Here is a 24,786-nt window from a genome sequence, read left to right on the forward strand (position 1 = left end):
GCTCAGTTCAACTGTCAGAAATCTTGGTGTAACTTTTGACAGTCATCTCAAGTTCGACAAACAAATCAGTAATGTTGTCAGGACCAGTTTTTTCCAGCTGCGTCTTTTAGCTAAAGTTAAAATGTTTTTAAGCCGCCACGACCTCGAGAAAGCCATTCATGCTTTAATTAGTTCACGGCTAGATTATTGTAACGCACTTTATGTTGGCCTCTCTCAGTCCTCCCTCAGTCGCCTCCAACTCGTGCAAAATGCCGCGGCACGTCTTTTAACCAACACTCACAGACGTGTGCACATTACCCCTGTTCTTAACTCCCTTCATTGGCTTCCTGTCCTTTTTAGAATTGATTTTAAACTTATAATGTTTGTTTTTAAAGCTCTTCATGGCCTTGCCCCATTATATTTATCCGAACTTTTAACCATCCGAGATCCAGGTAGAGCGTTGAGGTCGACAAATCAACTTGTACTGGAAGCGCCCAGATCAAAATATAAACACTGGGGTGACCGAGCCTTTTCCGTCGCTGCTCCCAGGCTCTGGAACAAGCTCCCCACCGAGATGCGTCTCATCTCGGACCCGGGCCTTTTTAAATCCAGGCTAAAAACCTACTTATTTAGGATGGCTTTTAATACCCAGTAGAACGATGGCGCTTTTATCTTATTTTATTTTATTTGACTTTGCTGTATTTTATTGCTCTCACTGTTTTTATTGTTTTTAAATTGTTTTTATTTCTGTCTTTTTATTGTTACACTATGTAAAGCACTTTGGTACTCCGAAAGGATTGTTGTAAAGGGCTGTATAAATAAAGTACATTTACATTTACATTTACATACGCTAACTGAGGCTAAAAACAACATCCGATAATACTACCGGAATTGGACATATATGTTCCGTCCAGAAAATGTTCCGTTTCAACATATAGATTATTTCTAACAAATTCTATTATTATTTTATTTATATTTTAGCACCGTTAGCACTAATTATCAGTGTGTCTGCTCCATAGAATGTATAAAGTATTGTCTACTCACGACCGGCAACCGGGAACAACGAAACCGCAGGGTGTTCTGTTGACTTTTAGCGGGATAGCGCCGCGAGTAGCATATGGTAGCATGTAGCCTAGCTTGGAAACCTTCGCTAGCTTGGTAGCTTCGAGCTAGATGGGCGTATTTCAGTAGCCACGCCCGCTTCAGCTCCAACCCTATGTCCATATTTGGATTAGCCGGGAGCGGGCGGGAGGTAGACTGAGAAGATGAAGGCGTGAAGATGTCACTTTGCGCTTCTCTTCACAAACTATGGGTGACGTCACGGATACTATGTCCATTATTTATACAGTCTATGGGTACAGGGAAAGTTTCTCAATGTTCTGGAACTTTCATTGTCATGGCGCTGTGTGTGACTCTCTGATTGGCCTTTCAAAGACATGGGGCGAGATGTTACGAAAAGTAAATTGCTCACACGTTCAGCCAGTCTTCAATTGTAACACAGGAAGTGATGGGGTGGCTCAGTGAAGAGTTTGCACATCCCTGTGTACTTTCTCAAGTCAGTCGAGACAATCGCTGCCTTTCCGTGCCCCGGGTTGCTGTCTATTACTTAGGAATACATTTTTAATTATGCTTTTCACTTTTTATTTTGGTTACTACAAACCAACACAGCAAGCTTTCTGGTGTTTCTATTCAGAGTGTGTGAGAGAAAGAAGGACAAAGAGAGAGGAGGAAGACAGCCTGTCAATTCTCCATTCTTTCCTCGGCTCTCTAAGTTTTTTGAGATTTTATTGCAGCAGAACTCGCATAGTATTGTTCTGCTTTTCCAGTATTCTGTTGTAAAAAGGAACGATTATGAGATTTGATCGCTTCATAAATATTTTGACATTTGCAGTTAACAGAGAGGCGGGTGCACCCACATAAAGTGCACATTCAGCATATCACAAGCTCAGCCTTTGCTCCAGACAGAACAGAATCACAATTTGATAATGTTACGAGTCTCTGAATGAATGACAAACACTACAAGAAGCACTTAACTGGTACCGGAACACGTGATGCGTGTCATCTTGTAATCCGTCCAATATTCACACTGTTTCCACACCTGAACAGCAGCTCCTTTCTAATCCTGGGCTTCTTAGATCACAACTTTCTGGGGTAACATAAAGGAAAGGAAAGAAGCCGGACCTGTGGTCTTCATCCCAAACCGGCCCACAAGACATTTAATAATAGCTGTTGCTTTGCTGTCAAGCCTTTACAGTGGGGCCGCGTCAGAGGCCAAGAAAGACGTCTCATATTCTGCCGGGGCATTCTTCTCACACAGATGCTAATGAAACAACAGTGTGTGGAGGTTAGAGAGCTATTTCAACTCGCCCTGCTGCTCAGCGGGGTGAGACCGTCTGCTGCTCACTTTCTTTTCATTCCACCTTGCTCTGAATGTAACCTAAAATGAGAAATGTAATACATTGCGGTGGCTTTCGTGCAACAGATCTGAGTTTTAGATGATAATGCCTCAGATAGAGGTAGGTGAACTGTGTACTAATGCACATTTGTGGGGTTTTTCAAATGCATGCTGCGTGCAAGGGAAGTTATGAGTTCAGAGTTGTGGGAGTAGACCCTCTCCACTTCCGTTGATGAAGGATTAGCAGGACGGTGCAAGTAGGAGGTGACAAGAGGCTGTGGCTAATGTCCCTGGAAGCTCGAGTGACAAAGACCACACATTTCTCACTGAATGTTTTGGTACATTTACGCTCAACTTCACTATTTCCAAGAGAGACTTTTGGATAAAAGGAAAAAAGAGAAGTAATTCACTCTATTTTTGTAAATTTTATTCAAAAGCCAAGGCCACAATGGAAGAAATGCAGCTCAAAAATCAAGTAAAAGAATAATATCTTCTTTTTTTTCTGTTTAATCTTGTAATAAGTCAAATAATCTGCCAATAGAAGAAGTGAAGTTTTTTAGAAATCAGACGGGATATTTAAACAAATGATATTGTGTAATTGTAATCTGTAAATCTTTCGCAAATACCCCAGCAGCTAAAAAAAGGTGTTTTGTCTGAGATACAACTCAAAAAGATATGTTTTCAAGAGCATTAAAATAAAAAGATACTTAAGATGCATAGTCTAAAAACAAGACCCTATATCTCACTGCATTGTTATGCAAGTTATTATGTCTTACATCAAGTGTAAAGACATATTCTGAGTAGAAATTAGACAAATATACTTGGCAAGATTTTGATTTTCTACAGTGCAGCTTATTTTTTATCTTCTATCTTGAGTCATTATAAAAACATGTGTTGAAGTATATTGATCATATAGTTGAATTCTGTCTGGATAAAAAGGAACTAAAGCATTATTCCTTTCCCATATGACAGAAGTACATTTAAATTTCCAGGAAACCTTATGCCTCCTATATTTTTTTTCATTTTAATTGTCCATTCCTTTAGATGTCCGAATTTGGATAAACAAGCTATTATGAATAGAAGATAGACTGTTTGGGAACAGGAAAAATGCCTCACATGATGTCAAAGACATATGTGATTTATCCTTTTCAATAACTTTTGGGATGCCAAGGTTGTGGTAAAAGATAACTTGAGTACAGTTTTTGAGAAAATATACTCGGTTACTTTCCAACAATGAATATCAGAAGGGTCTTTAGTTTTGTGAAAGTGTTAGTTTTTTTACAGCTCCTTTTTTTTTACCATGGTGTACTTTACTTATTGTGTTTCCTATTATTAATACCGTGTGCATACTACATATACTAGTCATTTTGTATTGTTTAATATGCGAGTCTTTTCTCTTTACTTTATCTGCACTATACATCTGCTGTTGTAATGTTATAAATACAATCTTATGAATTCTGATTCTGAATGTGTTAGCATATCTCTTGTCAATGTAACAGTGAGGAGAGAAAGACATAACACCGAGGGACAAATTAGTCAATAAAACGCTGAAGTTCTTCTCGTTCGGGAGCTGCCGGCTGCCACTGGTGCTCTCTGACCCGAGAGCTAATGTGACATTTTCACAGTGGCAAAATGCAGAAAACACACGCACACACACGCACACACACGCACGCAAACACACACACACACACACACACACACACACACACACACAATAATTCATTTTATAATTTTGAAAGGAAGTTGCATATGGCTGATACTTACTATCACAATGAAATCTATAATTTTCAGAGCAAGAATTACATCAGCAGTCATACGTGAACACTGATCCACACTGAAAAACTGAAACATTGGATTTATTTTAATGTATTATGTCAACACATGTAATGTAACTGTATTGTTGGTTGAAAGCAATAATATTAAGTTTAGCCTAATATTTTTCATTTAGACTTACTATTATTGCTTTTAACTAACCTAATAGTGATGTGAATTCTGTTGACATAATATATTCAAGCTGAGCAACTTTCCTGTTAAATATCACAATTAAACCAAATGCTGGTATTGATCATAAACCACAATGACTTTTTTTTAAATATTTGTTTACACTTTGCTAAGGTCATTTTAAGCTCAAAGCACGTGATCACAGTGTGAGTTATTAAATGGCTCTCTCATGTTGTTGCACCTGAGCAGTGTGACACTGATGGTGTCAGAGTTCACTTCCCAGAGGGAGCAGCCAAAACGAACACAAGAAAAAAAAAAGCAAAATATAAGTTAGACCTGTGGTCCTTCTGGGGTTCCAACATTTATTCCAAACCACAGAAGAAAGGGTTTGAGCAAAACAAACAAACGAAAAAATATCATTATGATTACCAGGATTGGGAAGGTTTCTTAAAAATGTTTTTTGCTGCAATTACCTGTAAAACATGTAATCGGTAATCTAATCTGAGTAACACAATTTTAAAAAGTACTGCAACATGAATTCTTCCATTACTTTTGGATTACCTCAATATGAAATGCAATGCAAATACATACAGAGGTAAGAATTATCAATAAAATATTTCTACTTAAGTGATTTATGAAAGACAACCAAACAATGGGACCTTAGAAAAGAAGAATCCAAGATACTTAGGTTCAGAAATGATTTTATTTATAGAAAAACCTGCCTTTGATGAAGCAGATTCAGGCAGTAGGCATATAGATTCACTCTTAAAGTATTAGCCTACAGAACAGAACAGCTGAAAGAGGAGAGAGAACATCTGATCCTTTACTACACACATGCTCTTTTTAGGCTTTATTAACATTGTTATCCTGCTAGCATTTTAGAAATGTTACTTTACTGTTACTTACGTCTTTTTTCAGGACCTTTTTATGTCACTGTAAGGGAATACAGTGAAATAAAAAGGTCCTGTTTATGTTTCGTGAGAATGCGTTTAGGCAGATGCACACTGTGTTCCTTTCAATAATTTGGACCTTGTGTGCAGATGAATGTAATGTTTGTGACCCACATCTCTCTGATCTGCTGACAGAGGCAGAGAGGAGGAGACACGTGACTCCTTTATTCACCAAACAGGAAATACATATATAATATGGCAAAGGTATTGTCACCTCTGTCATCTCTGATATACAGTAGATTCCATAATGCAGGTTTTTCATTAAATACATTTTTAACAGTGAAAATGGGGGACACTATAAAAATGTGTGATATATTCTTCATCTTTCCAGATTTCTGTCCATCTATGTAAAAGGTGGAGGGGTACTGAGAGTGTTTTATGAATTATTATGAATGACACATGTTTGGATTTGTTTAAGAACAGCTTCACTAAAATTTGGTTCGTATCAAAAGAAACACGTTCATTTTTTGCCTAGCTGTTACAGGCCTGGCCTGTCCCCTTTTTGTAACGGAAGCCGGGAGGTACAGTATGTGTGTGATGTGTGCACCTGGGAGTTGTGGGAAAGAGAACAGTCTGGCTGTGGAATGGCGACGACTGCGGTGAGGCGCACATGTGTAGTGTAGAGAGGGAACAAGTGTCCAGTTTAGCTCATTATGAACCTGCTTGAAGACACGTTATCACGTTCGGTGTGAAATAAAGCGGCGGATGTTCCAATGGCACCCAAACGCCTCCTCATCTTTGTTAAGGTAAAAATAGCCTGGGCGGCTGGTTACCGTCCTGACAACGAGCCAAGGTCAGACATTCAAAGGCCAGTGAGCATCCCAACTATGGTTCGGAGCCGAGATACTGTCCGAGACGGAAAAAAAGGTAACATAGCAATAAAGTTGGACACAATGATCATTGCAAATTCCAACATTACTTGATCAACACTTGGCCTCCTCAAAAGTTTGAATCAGAATCCACAGGACTGCCAACACAAATCCTAACAAATAAGTATAAGTCTGACATTTTATCAATATCTGCACCTCCCCCCACTGCTCCCGTGCCCCAAGGTGTCCCCCAGGGCTCGGTGCTTGGTCCTCTGTTCTTCATCCTCTACCTCTTTCCCCTTGGTAACATCATACGCCGCCATGGCATTCACTTCCCCTGCTATGCCGATGATGTCCAACTTTTCATCTCAACTAAATCCATCACCAGTTCTACCCTCTCAACTCTCCCCAACTGCCTCACTGAAATAAAATCCTGGATGCAAACCAACTTCCTCAAACTGAACTGTGATAAATCTGATATGGTCACCATCGGTCCCAAGTCCCTCACCATTGACAATTCCACTCCCTCCCCTCACATCTATAAATAAAATAGATTATTAGTATTATTAAGTCCGAACAATTCTTAACAATTCCCTAGACTTCACCGACCAAGTCCTAACAGTTCCTAACTGACCAATGAAAGGGCACTGTCATATCACGTGACCTTGGGCAAAGGAAGTGCATACTCCTTGACAGCGTTGACAAGATTGATTGATTGGTGAACCTATGACGGCATAAATAAGCTCATAAACTGGCTACTTAATAAGAATGTGGTCTTTCAAAAGTTTACAGTTCTTGAAGAGGGCAAAAATGTCTATTCATACTACCCAAAGAAGGAGTACTCAATCAATCGAGATACACCACATCTGTCTGATTAGTGGTGATCCAGGCAAGTTAGGTATAAATGTTCAGAAGTGTACATCTGAGGAGTATTCATTATTTTTAAGTAAGCTCATGGACTACAGCAAACACTGCTGCACTCTATAGTACTGTGCTAGCATGGAGCAGCAGTGTAGGCATTATTGCATAGCATTGTGGAGGTGTGATTACCGCTGCTCTGCTTCTGTGAGCCGAGGCGATCCAGCACTAATGAAGCACTCTATGGTTACTGGGGCTTGTGGGAATGCTGGCAAGAATGAGAGGACAGGACGAAAGGGGGCATAGGAGTCGGTGAGCCCTGTTGCGGAGTTGTCAAACATAGATGACTTCATTTTACCTGCTTTACCTTCTGTTCTTCCCCCTCACTGTCTCTGCTCTCTGATGCTGAGGCTGACAGATAAATGGGACTCTGTATGGAAAGTGTTCTTTGAAAGCAGCTAGTAAACTCACTGGCTTCCAGGTGATCACCTTTAAAACAGGGTAAGGCTGGGGATGACTTTGAAAGTGATTGCAAAAGAAAAACAAAAGAGTCACATCCGATCCAAGAGCCAGTTGCATTCCTCAGCAGGAGCTTCTTTTGAAAGATTCATAGTGCGTTTCAGTTGTACTGAGAAGAGGGAATATCTGAGATCTCGAACGCCCCTTGAGATCAGACTTCGTACTTGGAAACTCGGATATGCCTTGCCAAACCCAAGATCACCGTCTCACACTTTAAAAATAAAGCATTTCAGCTCTTCTGTATTATTTGTGTAACATTAAATTAATTGTACATATTGTACTGTTCATCGTCTGTGTGTATGCTCCTCCGATGTTGTAAGCGTAGTTATCGGTTCCTGGAATTGCCAACAACGGCTAACCCGAGGTGACTGCTAAAGCTGTAAAGAAGTCAACCTTTTTTTTTTTTTTTAAGTTATTTTTTGGGGGCTTTTTGCCTTTAATCGGATAGGACAGTGGAGAGTGACAGGAAAGTGGGAGAGAGAGTCGGGGTGGGATCCGGAAAGGAACACGGGTCGGGAATCAAAGCAGGGTCGCCAGCATACGGTGCAGGTGCCCCAGCCAGTTGCGCCACAGCCGGCGCCAGAACTCGACCTTTTTGAGGAACGCAGTCAACTAGGGTTTGAAGTCACTCCCAGTTCCAACCTCTGACTTCCAATGTAAATGGTACCCAGCATTATACATTTAGCATGGGGTAGAAAAATTAGGATGTGAGCATGTGTAGCGATCGACAAAACAAAGAACCCAGCAGTAGAGGTCTGACATAAAAATCAAGTGAACAAAGCAATAAACCAAAGTGAAGTAAAACTCGAAGCTGAGTTGTTTACACGCAAGATGAGGAAGAGGAGTTGGGAGGCTGAAGCGAGTACAAACTACACTGCTGGTGATTGTCTTTGAAAGTGACTGAAAAACAAAAGAGTCACATCCAATCCAAAAGAGCCAGCTACAATCTTCAGCAGGACCTTCTTTTGAAAGATTAATACAGTTAGCATGGGGCAGGAAATTAGAATGTGAGCAAGCTAAGCGAATGACAAAAGCAAAGAAGTGCATGTCTGACAAAATAATCAAGGGAACAAAGCAGAAGTGAAGACAAACCCAAAAACGTAGTTGTTTACATGAGAGAAAAGGAAGAGTTGGGAGGCTAATGTGAGTAGGAACTACTCTGCTGTCACTCCTCTTTCACCTCCAGTGAGCACAAGGAGCTTCCATTCTGAGCTGGCCTACTTCTGCACAGCTGCATGTAAAGTGTGAAGAGTGGACTATCTTACCTTGCTCAGGGCTCAGGCTTCGGATATTGCCGGAGCTGTCCATTGGTGTAATCCCAAAAGATACGGAGCTCCATGTGCTGCTAAAACAGGGACGGAGGCGCTGGCTTCTCACTAACTACCATCTGGAGGGCTGCTCCTCTCTTGCCTCGCCCCATGGCTGTCATCATCCAAGGTGTGACAGAAAACGCTTTTGGGGAAACTTGCCTATCCTATTCTTTTTAGTTTTTTACTCCAGCATTCCTACACAGTGTTCCTTTCTCCTCGCTTTCCGTCTTCATGAAAGCCCATCCTCTCTGGATCTAGTGACGGGAAGCTGCTAAGACAATAGTGTGGGCTTACACACTTCTTCTTCTTCTGCCTCTACTGTAAAGACTGGAGGGAAAGGGGGGGAGTTGCCCACAGTGCTTTGGGAGCACGCTCAGTGCAGTTAACCACTCAGGCTCTCAGATGAGAGAGGGGGGGAGCACTGGTTTCAAAGCCGATCACCTGGGAGAATGAGCGCTTTTAGACGGAGGAGGAAGGGAGGGAGAGAATAAGAGAGAGATAAAAGGGGAGGGGGGGTGAATGGGTGGAGAAAGCAGAGAGAGGAAATGGACTAAAATGCATGTGCTGAGATAAAGGGGGGATGCGAGAGGAGGTAAGGTGGCTGTGATTTGCAAGTCGCAAAGAGCAGCAGCGTGTGGTGCGCATGTTTTATTCAGCGCTCAGCTTCTGAAGGAGAGAGGACCAGCCAGGCATGGATGGGTTCCCCCAGCAGTCGGCAAGAGAGGGGGAGACACACGGGGAGCATAACAGAAACAAGAGAGGGGACGACTTTTATGATTTGCATTGGAGGCCAGCAGGAGAGCAGGCAGCCTCCAACTTATGATGGAGAGTGTGTGTGTGTGTGTGTGTGTGTGTGTGTACGGCTGCAACTTCTAGGAAAGTGTGCTACGAGTAGAACTGGGTACCTGAAATCTATGGCAGATAAACTGCCTTTATGACTCTCACTCGCAACTGCACATTACACACATATTTAACTATCTTAATGAATATCCATATATGTGAACAATTAATTAATACAGTTACTTATGTTTACTTGTTTTTTTATTTTTCTTACCCTTGTGTGAAATCTAATTTGAACTGTACTTTGTTTCACTCTTATTCTGTTACTGCTTTAACACCTGATTTAAAAAGAAAGTGGTACAATAAAGGTCTATAATAGGGGCCCTATCCTGCTCATTTTCAGGCTGATATTTGTACTTAGTGTCTCTACTGGGACATGTCTCCATGCTTTAATGTTCAAAAAGCTCTTTATTTTTCTCATACTGCCTGTGCTGCAGCACCTCTTTTCACCCTCTGTCTGAAACCAGAGCCCAGTCTGCTCTGGTTCGCTGACTCTGTTGTGATTGGTCAACCGCTTAGAGATGTCCTGCCCCTTAGCTTATCACATACAATGTGTTGGAGCCAATAGAAGTTCCAGTGCTACATAGTGATGTCACTGTATCATATAATTAAACAAGGGATTCCAATGGAGGCATTTCAGGCAGGTGGAGGGTGGGAGAGAAACTCCCTCTGGAGGGAACACAGGGATTTTAGCCTTTGCAGACCATTTACATGCACAAAAACCTATATCACACTACAGGAAGAAAAAAACCCAAAAAGCATAATAGGGACTATTTCAAATTATAATTATTACATTATGTCTGATTGAAATTTGGAAAAAATGATGTGCCAAATTATGTTTTGAATCATTATTGTGGGTAAAATGTGATGCCTTAATGAAAACAGATATGTATTTTTTCTGTTGATTTTTGGTTAAATAATAAAGGGCCAATCTATTACCTCCACCAATTATACACTTTTCCAAATCCAGTGTTTTAATCATGAGCCCTCAGCCTGTGAGTACTGTTATATCATATATTCTGTGGCTCTGAAGGAGCGTTGTTGAGTCTGTCTGAATAACGCAGATAGTGTCCTAGTGAGATGACACGTTTTCATCAAAAAGCTTGAATCACAGATTGAAGGAAAGCAGTTTCAAATTCATAGAAGAAGAATAGACCAGAGATCGAAACAAAAAGAGATATGGCTCTCAATTCAACTCTTTTTTAACATCACCTTAAAATACAGAACACAGTTTAGAACATTTTCCGCAACGTTCAGCTACCTCATGAATATTATAGGACTACATTGTGAATTGTCTCACCTCATGCATGCTTTATGAGGCAGTAACCGACAAACCTCTGTTCTTCTGTACAAAGCCCCTTTTCCACAAAACCAGAACCCAGAACCCCAGCAGCTGCATCCCAACCCGCGCTCCACCAAAAGTCAAGCTCCATTTACCCGCCACTGTCTCCTCTGTACATTAGCGTGCAACCCCTCCTGCTTCTTGGATGAGCTTTGGGCATGCTACAGTAGCTGTCCACCGAGCCACCGTATACAATAGCAACAGGACGGGTTTCACACACACCCTCAGGCCATCACTGACGCGTGCAGAAGTAACATAGGAGGGAGCTGTCCATAAAGACCAGTGTGTTAGTCTCCTAAGTGTGTTTGCATGTTTGGGTTGGTAGTGGGGGTGGGGCATTAGGGACCTGAGGGTTGTCAAAGGGCTCTATACAGTAGTTGGGGGCTGGGGAACGTACAATACCTATTTCTAACATTTGTATAGATTATGTAAAAAATAACCATGGCTGGGAAATAGAAACAATGTGAAATTGATGTTGATGGAAATTATGTGAAGCAGAATACAATGATTATGTATGCTTTTTTAAGGGTGTGAAGACCTTACATTTGAATAAAGTCTATACTAGCTGTTTTATTACCCTATTTTTGTGATTTTATAATATTTTTACAATTGTTTTTATTGTGATTTGTCACAATATTGTCTTTTTGTTGTATTTCATCTTGTTGTATTTATTTTATTTGTATTTTACTGTCTATCTTGTCTTTTTAATACATTTTATTGTAATGTTCTTGATCTTTTTGTACTGTCATTTCAGTTTGTTAATCTGTAAAGCACACTGAGACAAACATATTTGTGATCTTATATTTTCATAAAATATTTCTTATATATATATACTAAAACAGTCTATAAAAAATACATAATAATAAATGATAATATAATATAAAATATAACCATAAAAAAAAGTATAGCAATGTCATTGCTGACCAACTAGTAAACATTCCTATAGCAACAGCGCTGAGTCTTTGTAGCTAAAGCGGGTCACATACCGTATAAAAAAATGTGGTTATTCAAACAGCTAGTCAATGCAGATTATTATCAACGTTTCTCAAACTATTTTTTAAACTATATTCAGCTGTGGATAAATCTGCATTTGACTCACATCTAAATACGTAATATTTAGTGTTTTTGCTGTAGAACGTTGCTGTATGGGATAGAGTGAAGGTAATCTCAATAACAGGTCAGCAGGAGCAACAGTATGTCTCATTGATGAGATTTAACAACAATAAAGCTATGAAAAAGAATAATTGCCACATTCACTGTTCGGTTTTTCGTCGATATTCATAGTCCCCAGAGGTATGATAGCTAATGATTGTAGTAATCTCCTGGCCTTACCTCTAGCAGCACCATAAAGTCAAAGCTTCCAATTGTACACCTATGAAGCATCAATATCTAATGAGCACATTACCATAAAAAGCACTGAGGGCTTCACATTCCATACTCTTCCCTCTGGAGGAACCCGGAGGTTGGAACTCTTACGTGCAAGAATATTTCATACTATTTTCAGTGGATATTCATGGGCTCCAGCAGCTGAATCCTAATGTTTCTGTGGCTCACCGAATGTTCAAGCAGAAATGTTCATAGGTCTATGGCTGGATGGTTTGTGGTACCATTCATCCGATTGGCATTAGCAATGGACAGGCTTGGGGAAAAACAGATTACATGGAACAGGATTCCACATCAGGATAAAAAAAAAGGAATCATTAACAGTCACATTAAAATCAGAAGCAGTGATTTTTTTTTTTATGGAGACTAGCAGGAAAACAATGTCACTATACATTTTAAAATAAAAAATCATATTATGTACAGTAGATAACCTGTGAGCATGTTCTTTTTGGTTTTAATCTGGGCACATTGTTATTGTTATATATATATAAATATATATATATATATATATATATATATATATATATTTGCTAGTAGGTAGACGCCGGATTTATTAAACAGAAATACTTTTTGCTTTTAATTGATGTATCAAACAAAAACATCATGCTTCCTTCTTTTTTTAAGGTCACATTGTTCTGTTGTCTAACATGATACACTTAAGAAAAAAGTTGTATTTATTGGCATTGCATTTGATATTGAAGTAATCCAAAAGTTACAGAAAGTAACCAGATTATGTTACTGATTGCATGTTTTTACATTTCACTGGTAATTGTTACGGAATATACTTTTAAAGGCCCCTCCCAACCCTTGCAATGTTATATCAATCATTCCTTAATTGGAAAATGGGCATCTCCCTCCATTACTTCAAAAATGATACTGAAGGTAATGTGTAATTCAATAAACAAGGTGATGATTTATTTTTTCTCATATGAAGAGTTTCTCTTTGGTTCTTGTTTCAGCTACAGAAACTTGTGCGAGAATAAGAAGGAACCAATCAATGTGAGCCTCATGGTGATGTTTGTGTCACTTCTAGGTCGCATGTGCCACCTTATCCATTATCTAGCAGTGCAGCAGGTTAACTCCTGAGCTCTTGTAAAGGCATTGAATTGATCTGGAGCAACGACAGCGTGCACAACAAAGATCTATAGACCTCCCCCCCCCAGACAGATGCTGGTTTCCAGTTGAGAACACAAAGGGGCCGCTATACGGACTCCTTAAATCCTGATAAGAAAGTGGAAAAAGCCTTAGAAAGCCCAAACACAATGTTAAGGTCACCAGGGAGCCTGTTTCTATTTCCTTTGAGCCATGTTTTCTTCTAGAAGTGAAACAGCGTAGAGTATCGACTGATTGTCTCACAGGGGAAGGTCAAGCTTATGTCGTAAGAAGCACAAAAAGCTTCCGAACTGAAAAGACTACTTAAGGCTAAGTTCCCATTTAACACTCAGATACAATGTAAGTGGATTTAGAAATTGCATAACCATCAGCTCAGCGAGTCGGCTCTTGTTTTACTAAGCCTCTATCTTTATTCATTGTGGAATAATTGAAAATGACGAAGAAATTCCAGCTGAATTTGCAATTTTTCATTAAGTCCTGCTGAATCCCAGATCCAATTTTTAACTTAAATGAAATCATTATTGGATGGTGCTGGAGCTCTATTGTGAAAATGTCTCTGTCCTCTTGGGAAAGGCTTTGCTAGTTCAGTTTCTAACACGTTGTGAGTTGGGATGGGGGACTGATGAAGTTAATAGCCTCAGCTGGATGAGTGGGGGAGCCAGCTGCGCCTCCATGGATTTCTCGTTGTGTGTTATTTGTGCACGTGTGTGAAGTGTGCAGGTGGCCTGAAGCAAATGGAAGACGGAAAAGCACCAGGGTGAGATGAGGGTCACAGGTTTCAAACACGATCGCTTCCATTGAGGAAATAAAGTCAGGCAATTGAATTTGGGCTGTAGGGATAAAGGAACTGACAATGAAACACACATCAGGTGTAGCAGAATGTCCTCTGTGTTGTTAGGTTGATGGAAATTCCAATGCGTGACCCACAGATTCCCCTCGAGGAACAATTCAAAAATCCTTCCGCCTTCTGTTTGGCCTAATGATGCAGTCAATGCCCATACGTCCTGCATGGTTGACAGGATGGGATGATTGATTGGATAAAGTACTCACGGTGTGAGCCATGTTCAAAACGAAGGAGGCTATCATATCATATTAGTTCTACCACACCATCCAGTTTCATATTCCTCTCCTGTCAGAGAACCAACTGATCCACAAAAGAAATGATCTTCAAGGACCTATTTTGCTAGAAACACAAATCACAATGTTTGCTTTAGGAATATACTTAAAGGTTAGTCTACACTACACCCATATGAACCTCACTTATTTCCATTGACCAGCGTATCTGTCTACATTTCTTTACTATTTGTGTTCATGACTTATGACTCACAACATTTTTTTATATTGTCAGAATCACAATCCAGTTTATTGCCAGGTACGTTTACACAAACAAGGAATCTGATTTGGTGTCTGGTGGTGCTAACATTACAAATTTAAGATAACAAGTTGTAAAAGTAGGTCAAAAATATAAGGATAATAAAAATAAGTATTTTTAAGAAACTATTTAGCATTAAAAAATAAATTGCTAAAGACAAGTATTTACACCAAATTTGAATTTGAATACAAAGAACCTTAAAAGTTAAAATGAACTAGAAAGACTTAGGACAATGGACATATGCAATACATGGTAACAGATCATCATAAAAGATTCCATCAATGGCCGTTATTATTCATTATCACATACAGTCTTATGTTTGAGATGGTTCAAACTGCACCATAGCATGTTGTGAAAGGGACAGTCACAGTTTTAAACCTGTGGTTAATATTGTGAATTGAACCAACATTCAAAAATAGTATTTTTGAGTGAAAATCCTCCTTCCTTCATATACTGTATGGACTATGCCGCTGTTTGTTCTACATCACCTAAATTCCCCATCTGGTCCCATCATACAGGTTTGTTCAATGAAAGGGGGCACGGCCATAATAAATGTCTCTATCTGTTTTTACTACGAGCAATGACCCACCTTACCAAGAGATTGGAAGGCCTACTGAACCAGTCACATATCATCATCACAGATAGGTTTTAAATGGGCTGTTAACATCTACAGAGGGTGTCATTTATACGTGACATATTCCTTTATGTAATGCAATATTAAAGACTTTCAGGATCTTGGATAAGTACATGTATTTGTAGTGCTTTTTTCTATATGCATCCCGCTAAGTGTATGTGGGCGAATGTTCATAGGAGTGCCCTGGAAAATCAGTCACCAGTCTTGATAGAACATGACCTCAAGGCCTTGGAGAACAAACCGTTCCGCCCCCTTTTATTTATAGAGCACTGGAGTGTGTTTGTGTGTGTGTAGCTACTGAGGCCTGATAACTGGCTGATTAGCAAAACTGTCAAAATCATATCATGCGTGATGTGCTACGAATTTGACAGCAGCATTTTATTTTGTAATACTCTGAGACAGCCAGCTAAACATATTGCGTCCCTAGCTGTGTGTCTTGTGCTAACTTGTATTAGCTTGGATGGTTAGTTAATAATCGTTTTGCTACTCTTCTCCCTAGGTTAGTGGAAGTGACAGCTAAACAGCTGGTTAGGCAGATGTCATTGTTTCTCATGACGTTTTAACGTATGAGTTTAGGAAGCTAATCCAGCTAATAAAATGCTACAGGAATGAGTCTTATACCTGGAAATGCTAAATTAGCATTTTAGTTTTTAAATGTTTTTCTCTGAATTGTTTTTTGGTATTTGCCTGAAAAATGTATTTGGTCAATGCAAGTTTAGGAGATTTTTATCTGTTGTTCCAAGATGTGAAATGCTTCTAAAATATTTTTTTGCAACATGCCTGACAAAAGGAGGATGCTAACTGTGGCTAAATGAGGCTACATCATCTCATTACACTGGCCACGGGGTAACGCTACCATTAGTCTTTTACTTTTGGCAAATGCATTTCGGTTAAATAATCTTAACATTTTTGTTTGTGAGTTTATTTTCTACAATAATTCAAATTCCAATGGCATTTTATTAAGAAAACAGAACAATGCTAACTAAAAAATAAGTCATCCCTGCAGTACAATATTCCCTCATGATCATGTTATTAATTTCAAGATTTTAGTATCTGACAGTACTTCAGTGATGCACTTTGAAAGTGTTTTAAATGTATTTTTTAATTCAGGATTTTATAGTTATGTGTGTTTCTCGACTCATACAGTATGTGTCTGCATTAGGGTGGCACTATGTACTGCAACCTATGACTGTACTATTTCAAGACCTGCTACACAGTCACTGCAGAAGAGCACAATAGGACAGACTCAGGACAGCTTGCTTCTCCATGATGGCTACTGGGGAAAAGAAAACATGGGTGTTTGACCTGGATAACTGTGGTGCCCAGATTCAAACGGGAGCCTTAGAAACATGCCAAGGATACAGACAAATGTTAAAGCCAATAAAAGTTTGGCTTTTATTGAGATAGCTGTACTGCTTTTAAAAGAAAGCATACAGTACCTAAGACAATCATTCTGACTGAGCAGAAAATGTCCGATGGTGTGAGTTTGTATTTACAGCGGTGTGCATCTGGTGCAGAGTAAACTGACACAATGACAAATGACTTCATCTTTGAGTAGTCTTAAGAGGATGCTGTTACACATCCAGACCACAATGCTTTGCAAATAAAACAGCTGTGAATAGTCGTTATGAGAGAAGCTCTGCTCAGAGGCACTTCATTATTTTCCACTCAGTGGAAATGCATCATCAGCAGTGTTAGCTGGAGCCTGACTCACGACAGCTAATGAGACCGGTCACTGTCGAGTACTCGACAGTGAAAGTGACCGGTACCATCACTTATTAGCAAAGACACTGAGCTGTGCGGTCGGCTGGTTGGTTGGGTAAATCCCAGGGTTAATCTGGTTTAATAATCCATGTACATAATTAATATGCGGTGTAGACATACTAGAATATAGTCAGATGTCAAAAAGACATGTCAGTTTTGTATAAACAGGGGCAGTGGAAGTCTGGAGACTTGAGAATGAGAAGGGTGGCATTTCAATTGAGGGGAGCAGCCCAGAAAAAATGGAGGAAAACCTCGGATTGAATACAAGTCAACCGGAAAGCATTATGAGGAATATGCAGTTTTTCGTTTTACTATTAGAATTCTGCTTAAGATGAAAGCTTAACTGTACCAAACTAGTGCACCAAAGCATTATCCAACCCCTCCTCATGTACTGCTCCGCCTGCTTTCTCAATATGCTCACTGCTGCCAGGATAATTGGACTCCCGACACCCAACCTCATAGTACTTAACAACAAGGCCATCTCACGCATCGCAACCACAATAGTACTGGACATCACACCCCCACGCCGTCAGTACCTTGCCCCACTGCCATCCAGGCGCAGGTACAGGACATTGAAATGCAAAAGGGCTCGCTTTGGAGAAAGCTTGGTTCCTGCAGCCGTTGCTGCCTTAGATAACAGGCCTCGCTGAGTGTTATCTTCCAGGTGTGTCCCAGGCTGTTGTTGTCTGTGTTACTGTTGTTGTTTTTTTATATATTGTATGTATATTGTGTTCATGTATAGTGATGTAAAAATGAATTTCCCCTGGGGGAATAAATCTAATCTAATCCAAGCATCAAATGTTGGCTAACACCAAGCTGAAGTGTTAGTTATAGAATATGCACATCTATTTAGGACCATGCACTATCTTACCATAATATGTATATATATATTTATACTGTATATATCATAAAATTATGTTAAAACATAACAATAACACAATATACAGTATTATGGAAAACAATTCAACATGTTCCGTTAAGCCTAAACTGATTTCACAATAGTTGTCTCTGATGAAACGTCCAAGAATTCACTTACTATCACCTAACACAAAATAGCAAAACCTACATGGTTGAAAAGCAGGACAATAATAATATTGATGCTTCTATTACTGGTGTCAGTCAACCTGACCAGGTGTACAACATTGGACCAACAAATAAAGACAGTGGTCCGAGTGACTGTATTGGGAATTGAAGGTGAACAATGATCCAAAGTACATGTTCCTTCCAACTTGAAGAGCTTTTCTCAATATGAAACAGCGCCCTCTGGTGAGTACAGATCTCCCTCTAACATCAGCTACGTCTCCGCCTTAAGAAATCCAAATACTGAACAGGGAGGGTGAGATGAATACATCCAGGGGCGGAGCCAGACATTATAAACATTCGGGGCTTGAGCCCAAAGCTAACGTAAGAGGTTCAAGGGCGTTAAACTGTATTAAAACACATGGAAAACCACTCTCGTTATTTTCTGAGAAGAGAAAGGTATATAAACCCAATGTATAAAGATCTGCATTTAACCTCTTTGTGCAGAAGCGCCCCTAGTCGGCCTGCCGTCGTGCCCATTCTGAAATAAAAATGTTGCTAACTATATACTTTTACAATTATCAACATACAACCAACCCACCAAGTCCCACTTCACCTGTGCTGCTTCTAAAGGGCTTCACATTGAGGATAAAAAAACATCTGACTATAATATGATTCTTAATTATAGCCATCTGATAACTTGTGAATAATGCACCGTCCTTTAAAAAGAGCTAGACCTTTATTTTCCTCAATGTCAAATTAAGTAGATTTATTCTCATTACCTTTTTGTCATGTTAATATTGACTTATATGACGTATAGGACGTTATTTCCATCTATTTAATGCACTCAGTCTCAGTTTTATAGCCACTATATTTCAGGTCTTACGTTGGAGAGCAGACCTTCGTCTTCAGTGGCGCCTGCTTAAAAAGCCATTATTTAATCGATGGCCCTCCATGCGGAAAGACTCATATGTCTGCACATGCACAAATCAGGGAAAAGCGCAGCCGTTGACAGATTCTGTCATGAAGCACCATGTGTTCTTCTTTATAAAGTTTCAATGGCAAATGATTCATATTCTATACGGACAGCTTGCCTCCATCAACAACTGGAGCTTAATTGGATGCTGTCAGAAAACTGCTGACTCGCTTACAGATCTCTAGCATTTAGAACAATACAGGCAACCAGTTCAATTCCAGCTCGTCACATAGTATCTGTATGAGACTTTCTGGGCTTTCCAATATATAATGTAGCAAGATCAAGTAAAAGAACATAAACTAAACTTTCATTGTTAACAAACATTGATTATTGGACCTAAGGTCTGCACTTATCAATATTTATCATCACTCATCTCTGCAGTTCCCCTCAGCTCTAAGCTTTTGGCTCATTGTTTGGTTTGACTGCTCACAGATTCTGCTCTTATCGAAATCAATAAAGCTCAAGGTGTGTTTCCATCCACCCCGATTGAATACACAAAAATTAAAACGCGTGTGTCAAGAAAATCCAAATCAACTAATGGAACTATTACATTTTCGACATTGATGGTTGCTGTTTTATTTTACAATAGAGTCTTAATTATGGTATTTTGTTGAGCACTCTTGTTCTTTATTGTTTTCTCGGTGGACAAATGGCGCCAACTAGTGCTTACCTTAACCTTCTAATCACAAAGTGGTAGTGGAAGCACCCATTTACATTTTCTTTAGCAGATTCTCTGAATTTCTGATAAATGTTAATGTTACCCTGGCTTCTGACAGAGAAAGCAGTTGGTTTATCATTCAGACACATTATTCTTAGTTTGTATTTTATTGGAATGTTCTGAAAATAAAATTAGGAGTCACATTACAACTTTATGAGGCTGCAACATTTTTGACAATATGGTGGCACTCAATGAAAAGTCATCACAAAAGTCATGACTCCCATGATGTAAAAGTCAGAAACCCATGATTCATAAGGATCATTTGTCTGGCACCTGACTGTTGAAGGGACATTTTTGAGGACCACCAAAGTCATAAAGACACATTGTCTGGGGACCATGAATGTCTGTACTAAAGCCTGACAGGGACTAAAAGACAGGGTGTTGTTGTGTATAATGACGTGCACAGGTGTGGCTGGTTTTGAATGATATATATCAGCTCTTTATCCAGTATGGCACGGATGACTGAATGTGGATGTCTCTCAGTATTTGCTGCCCACAGCTGCTTTATAGTGTAAAAGCTCTTCACTTCAGGAAATATCCTGCAGCATGGCAGAAGGAATGATGAACCTATGGCCTGAGATGTGCCACGCAGAGTGCGGTGCTGTTTACACACAGCAGGCTGCTGTTAAATTTGTTTGCCAAAAATGGCAGTAGCTGCTATGGTATTACCACTCCGAACTTCAGATGCTCGGTTCTTACTTCATTTTTTTCTGACTTAAAAGAGTAGCTTTTTACTCTGCTCGTAGATCCAATAGGAGCCTTTACATTGACTGCAGTGGACTTAAAAAAACATGCACGGCCCCTCATGAGTCAGGTTGCTGTGCCTACACCTTAATCTGGAATCATAGTATTATCGTAAATATCTTTAGCTGGTGAGTAAGATCCAAAGGTTTGCATAAGCACTGTCAATGGTCAGTGTGCAACTTAAATGATGATGTTTAAGAAAAAAACAATTATAAATGAAAGTGTCAGTGGACTACCGGCCGTTCTGTGATCCCCTGTTATAAAACAATCCATAAAATTCTTATCAAGAATGTTATTAAAGGACAACCCTCAGGCCTGCACAAAAATATACGCAGTCCATCAAACAGTTGTCGGTCTGTGTGGAACAAGTGGATACTGACCCACAAGAAGGGCCGTGCCTTTAAAATACATAACATTCTTGTGTCCAAAAATATTTAAAAGCCTATTTTTCTCTGAGTGAACATGCAGTTTGGGGCACAAATTTGGTAGCTTCCATAAATATATACACAAATCTGTCGTCACTGACTTCATAAAGTACATTACATCACATCAGGGAAACATTTCAAATATGTAAGCACAATCACACACACACACACACACACACACACACACACACACACACACTGATACACTCACTAACAGAGCGTGGCTGTGAACCTTTGTTCATGCATGTGATTTAATCTCAGGGTAAATCTGGAGGAAATAATGAATGTGTTCTCTTCAGGGACAGACTCCGTCCACACTGTCCCAGAAAAGCTTCATGTCCCCCATCCTGATGTTTGTCTCCAGTCTGAGGATACAGTATACAGAGAATTCAAACACCTCTTTATTCTGCTGATTTCAGGGGTTGTCTTCCCAGGTCACCACAGTTATACAGTAACAGCTTCTAACACTTAAGGGTTGCTCTGCCCAATACTGCTTTGTATAATCCTAAGGTTAAACTTGCCGTCCATTGCAATGTTTAAACATGTCAGTTTTCTACCAGAATGCACTTTGGGAGTTGTACTCAACTTGTTTTCTCAAGATGCTGTTTTTATGCTGTTGTTGCTTTTTCATTGATAGATAGTTTTAGAATCAGAGTCAAGTTTTTCTGCCAGGTACGCTTACAGATACAAGGAATTTGCTTTGGTGTATGGTGGTGTGAACAGAAACATATGGACAAATGGAAATACTGTACGTTGTCAGAGAAGATAAAAAATAGAATGATTATAAAAAGAAAATATATTTAAGTATTTATACCAAATATGAATATACAAAAGAAACGTCCATGTCTCAGTGCTGCCTCTGTCCACCTCAGAACTCTAATTGCTTTATGTTTGAGTTACTATCAATTAAGAAAAAATTCTTGACTGAGACAACCAGCTAAGTGAGGCTTCTCCTTCATGTTCTCGAAAGATCAGCTTCTAAACAGCATTTTTACCTTAAAGTGGACAGTCACTTAAGTCCTTAAAGGAGTGTTCCACTTTTTATCCTTTTAGCCTGTTCTTTAGGTGTGTGTGATTATGCTTCAAGCATCATTTCCCCTCAGGGAGCAACAGAAGTAATAGCAGTCATAATAAGTGCCGAACAGATTTTCTAAATTCCTATCCTGGGGGACACTTTTTAACACAGTCTTTAATGTCACCTCTGTGAACGTTTGCACCCATTTGCATTTTGTGCTTACTGGATTAAAGAAAGGAATATCCTGAAGTGTTTATGAACCATAACCTCAACATGACTAACATCGATTCAGACCTTTGTACTTTCTAACATTTGTAGCAGTCAATAAAAAGACAAAAATGCAAAGAAAAAATGAAAAAATGAATAAATATCACACAGAGGAAGAACCATAACCCTGGTAACGTTTAATATTATATATTTTGAAAGAAAATGTAACAGAAGGCTGAAATAAACACATGATTTATTCTCTCACACATAGAACTGCACTGAGGTCAAATATCACTTCTGACAAAGTAGTTCCAGACTTTCTAAAAAGTTCTCGTATCCTGATGTTGCCGCAGATACATAATGGAAATGATGATTTCTCTCAAATGAATCAAGACACAAATATTTATTTATATCATTTAAAAGGTCAATGTCTGGAAAACAATGACGTCAGATAAACAGAATACTTTTATTTTTTGTTTAATATTTGGTTTGTGGTGTCTCGTCTTTTTTCCTGATTTATTACAACTGTTTCAGTGCTGCATCAAACAAAACTTTAAAGGCTCAACGTGTCTCCAACCTTTATTGAAAGGGTTTTTAGTTGGCTGCAGCCGAGGGCAGGAAGGATATATTCAACACAAACTACTGCTCAGATTCCACCAATTAAATATCATCAACATCAGACATTTTGCAGAGTCATGTCAGACAAATCTTGGGAGCAGTCTTATGCTTATTGGGGTTTTCCCTCTCCTGTAGTGTGTTCTATAGGTTATCTGGCATGTAAATGGACTGCACACTCCCACACACCCCTCGCCTGAAACACCTCTTTTACTCCTTTGAATACTTCAGAAACATGATGACATCACTATGTCACACTGGCGCTTCTATGGCTTGCGATCCAACACATTGTACGTGATAGCCTAAGGGTTAGGAAATCACTAGCGGTTGTCCAATCAAAACAGAGCCGGCCAGCTAACCAATCAGAGCAGACTGGGCTCTGGTTTCAGACAGAGGGTGAAAAGAGGTGCTGTAGCAGAGGCAGTATGAGAAACATAAAGAGCTTTTCGAACATTAAAGCATGGAGACATGTCCCAGCAGAGAAACTACATACTGATATACACCTGGAAATGAGCAGGATAGGGCCCCTTTAAAGGCTGCAGTGTGAGTGATGCAGCTTACACATCAAATGTTAAAGAAAGGAAGATCAGACTCTGTGTCTGGATGAATGGGGTGGATTCTAAGAGACTCTCCTGTCTGCAAAATCTGATAACTCAAGACCAGACAGCTTTGAAATGTTAATGTTACAGGCTCCGATCCTTTGCTATGGATCTGTGATTCACAGAACATATTCAGAGATATAACTTCAGCAGCACACTCCGACATGGTAAAAGGTCTGTTTATGCACTTAAAAAGAGCTGAGTATTTTCTGAAACATCCATCCATTCCAACTGACTTATCTTCCTTCTGTAGTTCTAGTTGTTTTCCTGTTGTATGCAAGGAATATGTTAGCTTTTTCCCCACTAACATGAAAATAACCTGACATGGATTCCTCGGTACTGTATCTGTGTTTGTGTGTGTGTGTGTGTGTGTGTGTGTGTGTGTGTGTGTGTGTGCTTTAAATAAATCCTCCCTAGAAGTGACATAACGCCTAGTGTCTGGAAGAGTGGAGGAGTGTTAATGAGCATGTGTTTGCAAGTAAGTGTGTGTGTGTGTGTGTGTGTGTGTGTGTGTGTGTGTGTGTGTGTGTGTGTGTGTGTGTGTGTGTGTGTGTGTGTGTGTGTGTGTGTGTGTGTGTGTGTGTGTGTGCGTGCGTGTGTGCGTGCGTGTGTGTGTATGTGTGGGGGGGAGAGAGCCTTATCATGTTTTTACATCTGGTGCAGTATTAATTTTCCTACAAATAAACTACAAACAGAAAAAAAATTGTGGGACAGATAAAATATTATGTTATGTTAGGATGGTCTTTCTCATAGTCATTTCAGCAGCAGCGTCTTGCTTTTAAAAAAAATGGAATGTGTGTATAATAAGGAAAAATAAATTGAAAAATAAGATAAAATATTTTATTTTAGGTCCTTAGATTTTTTTTTTCTATTTTCGGAGAAGATTCAGCAACTTTCATCAATATCACATAACACTTCTTACTTTTTTTTCACAATAAAAGCCGACCAGCTGCACACAGGCCCTAACCACTGATTATAAGGAAGTACAGAAATGAATAGAAAACAAATGTAGTGTGTAATGCATTTAACCAATGTTCATATGACTAAGGTTACATTTTAGTGCATATTGACATTACTAAATAATTAAAATAAATCATGAAGTTCATATTTTTTTATTTGATATGAAATATAACTAATAAACTGAAATGTTTTCTGGTCAGTATTGTGTACAGTTTATATCGTTTTAGAATGTGTGTGTGAGACTCTTTAAGAATATGAATATGTGTCCGGTATATCTTAGGTATTATTCAGTGGTTTT

General features: G+C 39.3%; 1 protein-coding gene across 4 annotated transcripts in view; it reads right to left on the reverse strand.

The window, feature by feature from the left end:
* plch2a (phospholipase C, eta 2a) overlaps positions 1-24,786 on the reverse strand; it is a 212,049-nt gene that overhangs the window by 89,622 nt on the left and 97,641 nt on the right. The window contains exon 1 of one of the 4 annotated variants that reach the window (XM_063891112.1): positions 8,717-8,814. The exons of the other annotated variants lie outside the window; for them this stretch is intronic. Coding sequence (XP_063747182.1) covers positions 8,717-8,759 — 43 coding nt within the window. The 5' untranslated portion in view covers positions 8,760-8,814. Of the gene's footprint in view, positions 1-8,716; positions 8,815-24,786 lie in introns of those variants that run through there. 4 annotated transcript variants of the gene reach the window in all.

Source organism: Eleginops maclovinus, chromosome 1 (assembly GCF_036324505.1).
Source record: "Eleginops maclovinus isolate JMC-PN-2008 ecotype Puerto Natales chromosome 1, JC_Emac_rtc_rv5, whole genome shotgun sequence".
Classification (NCBI taxonomy): Eukaryota; Metazoa; Chordata; class Actinopteri; order Perciformes; family Eleginopidae; genus Eleginops; species Eleginops maclovinus.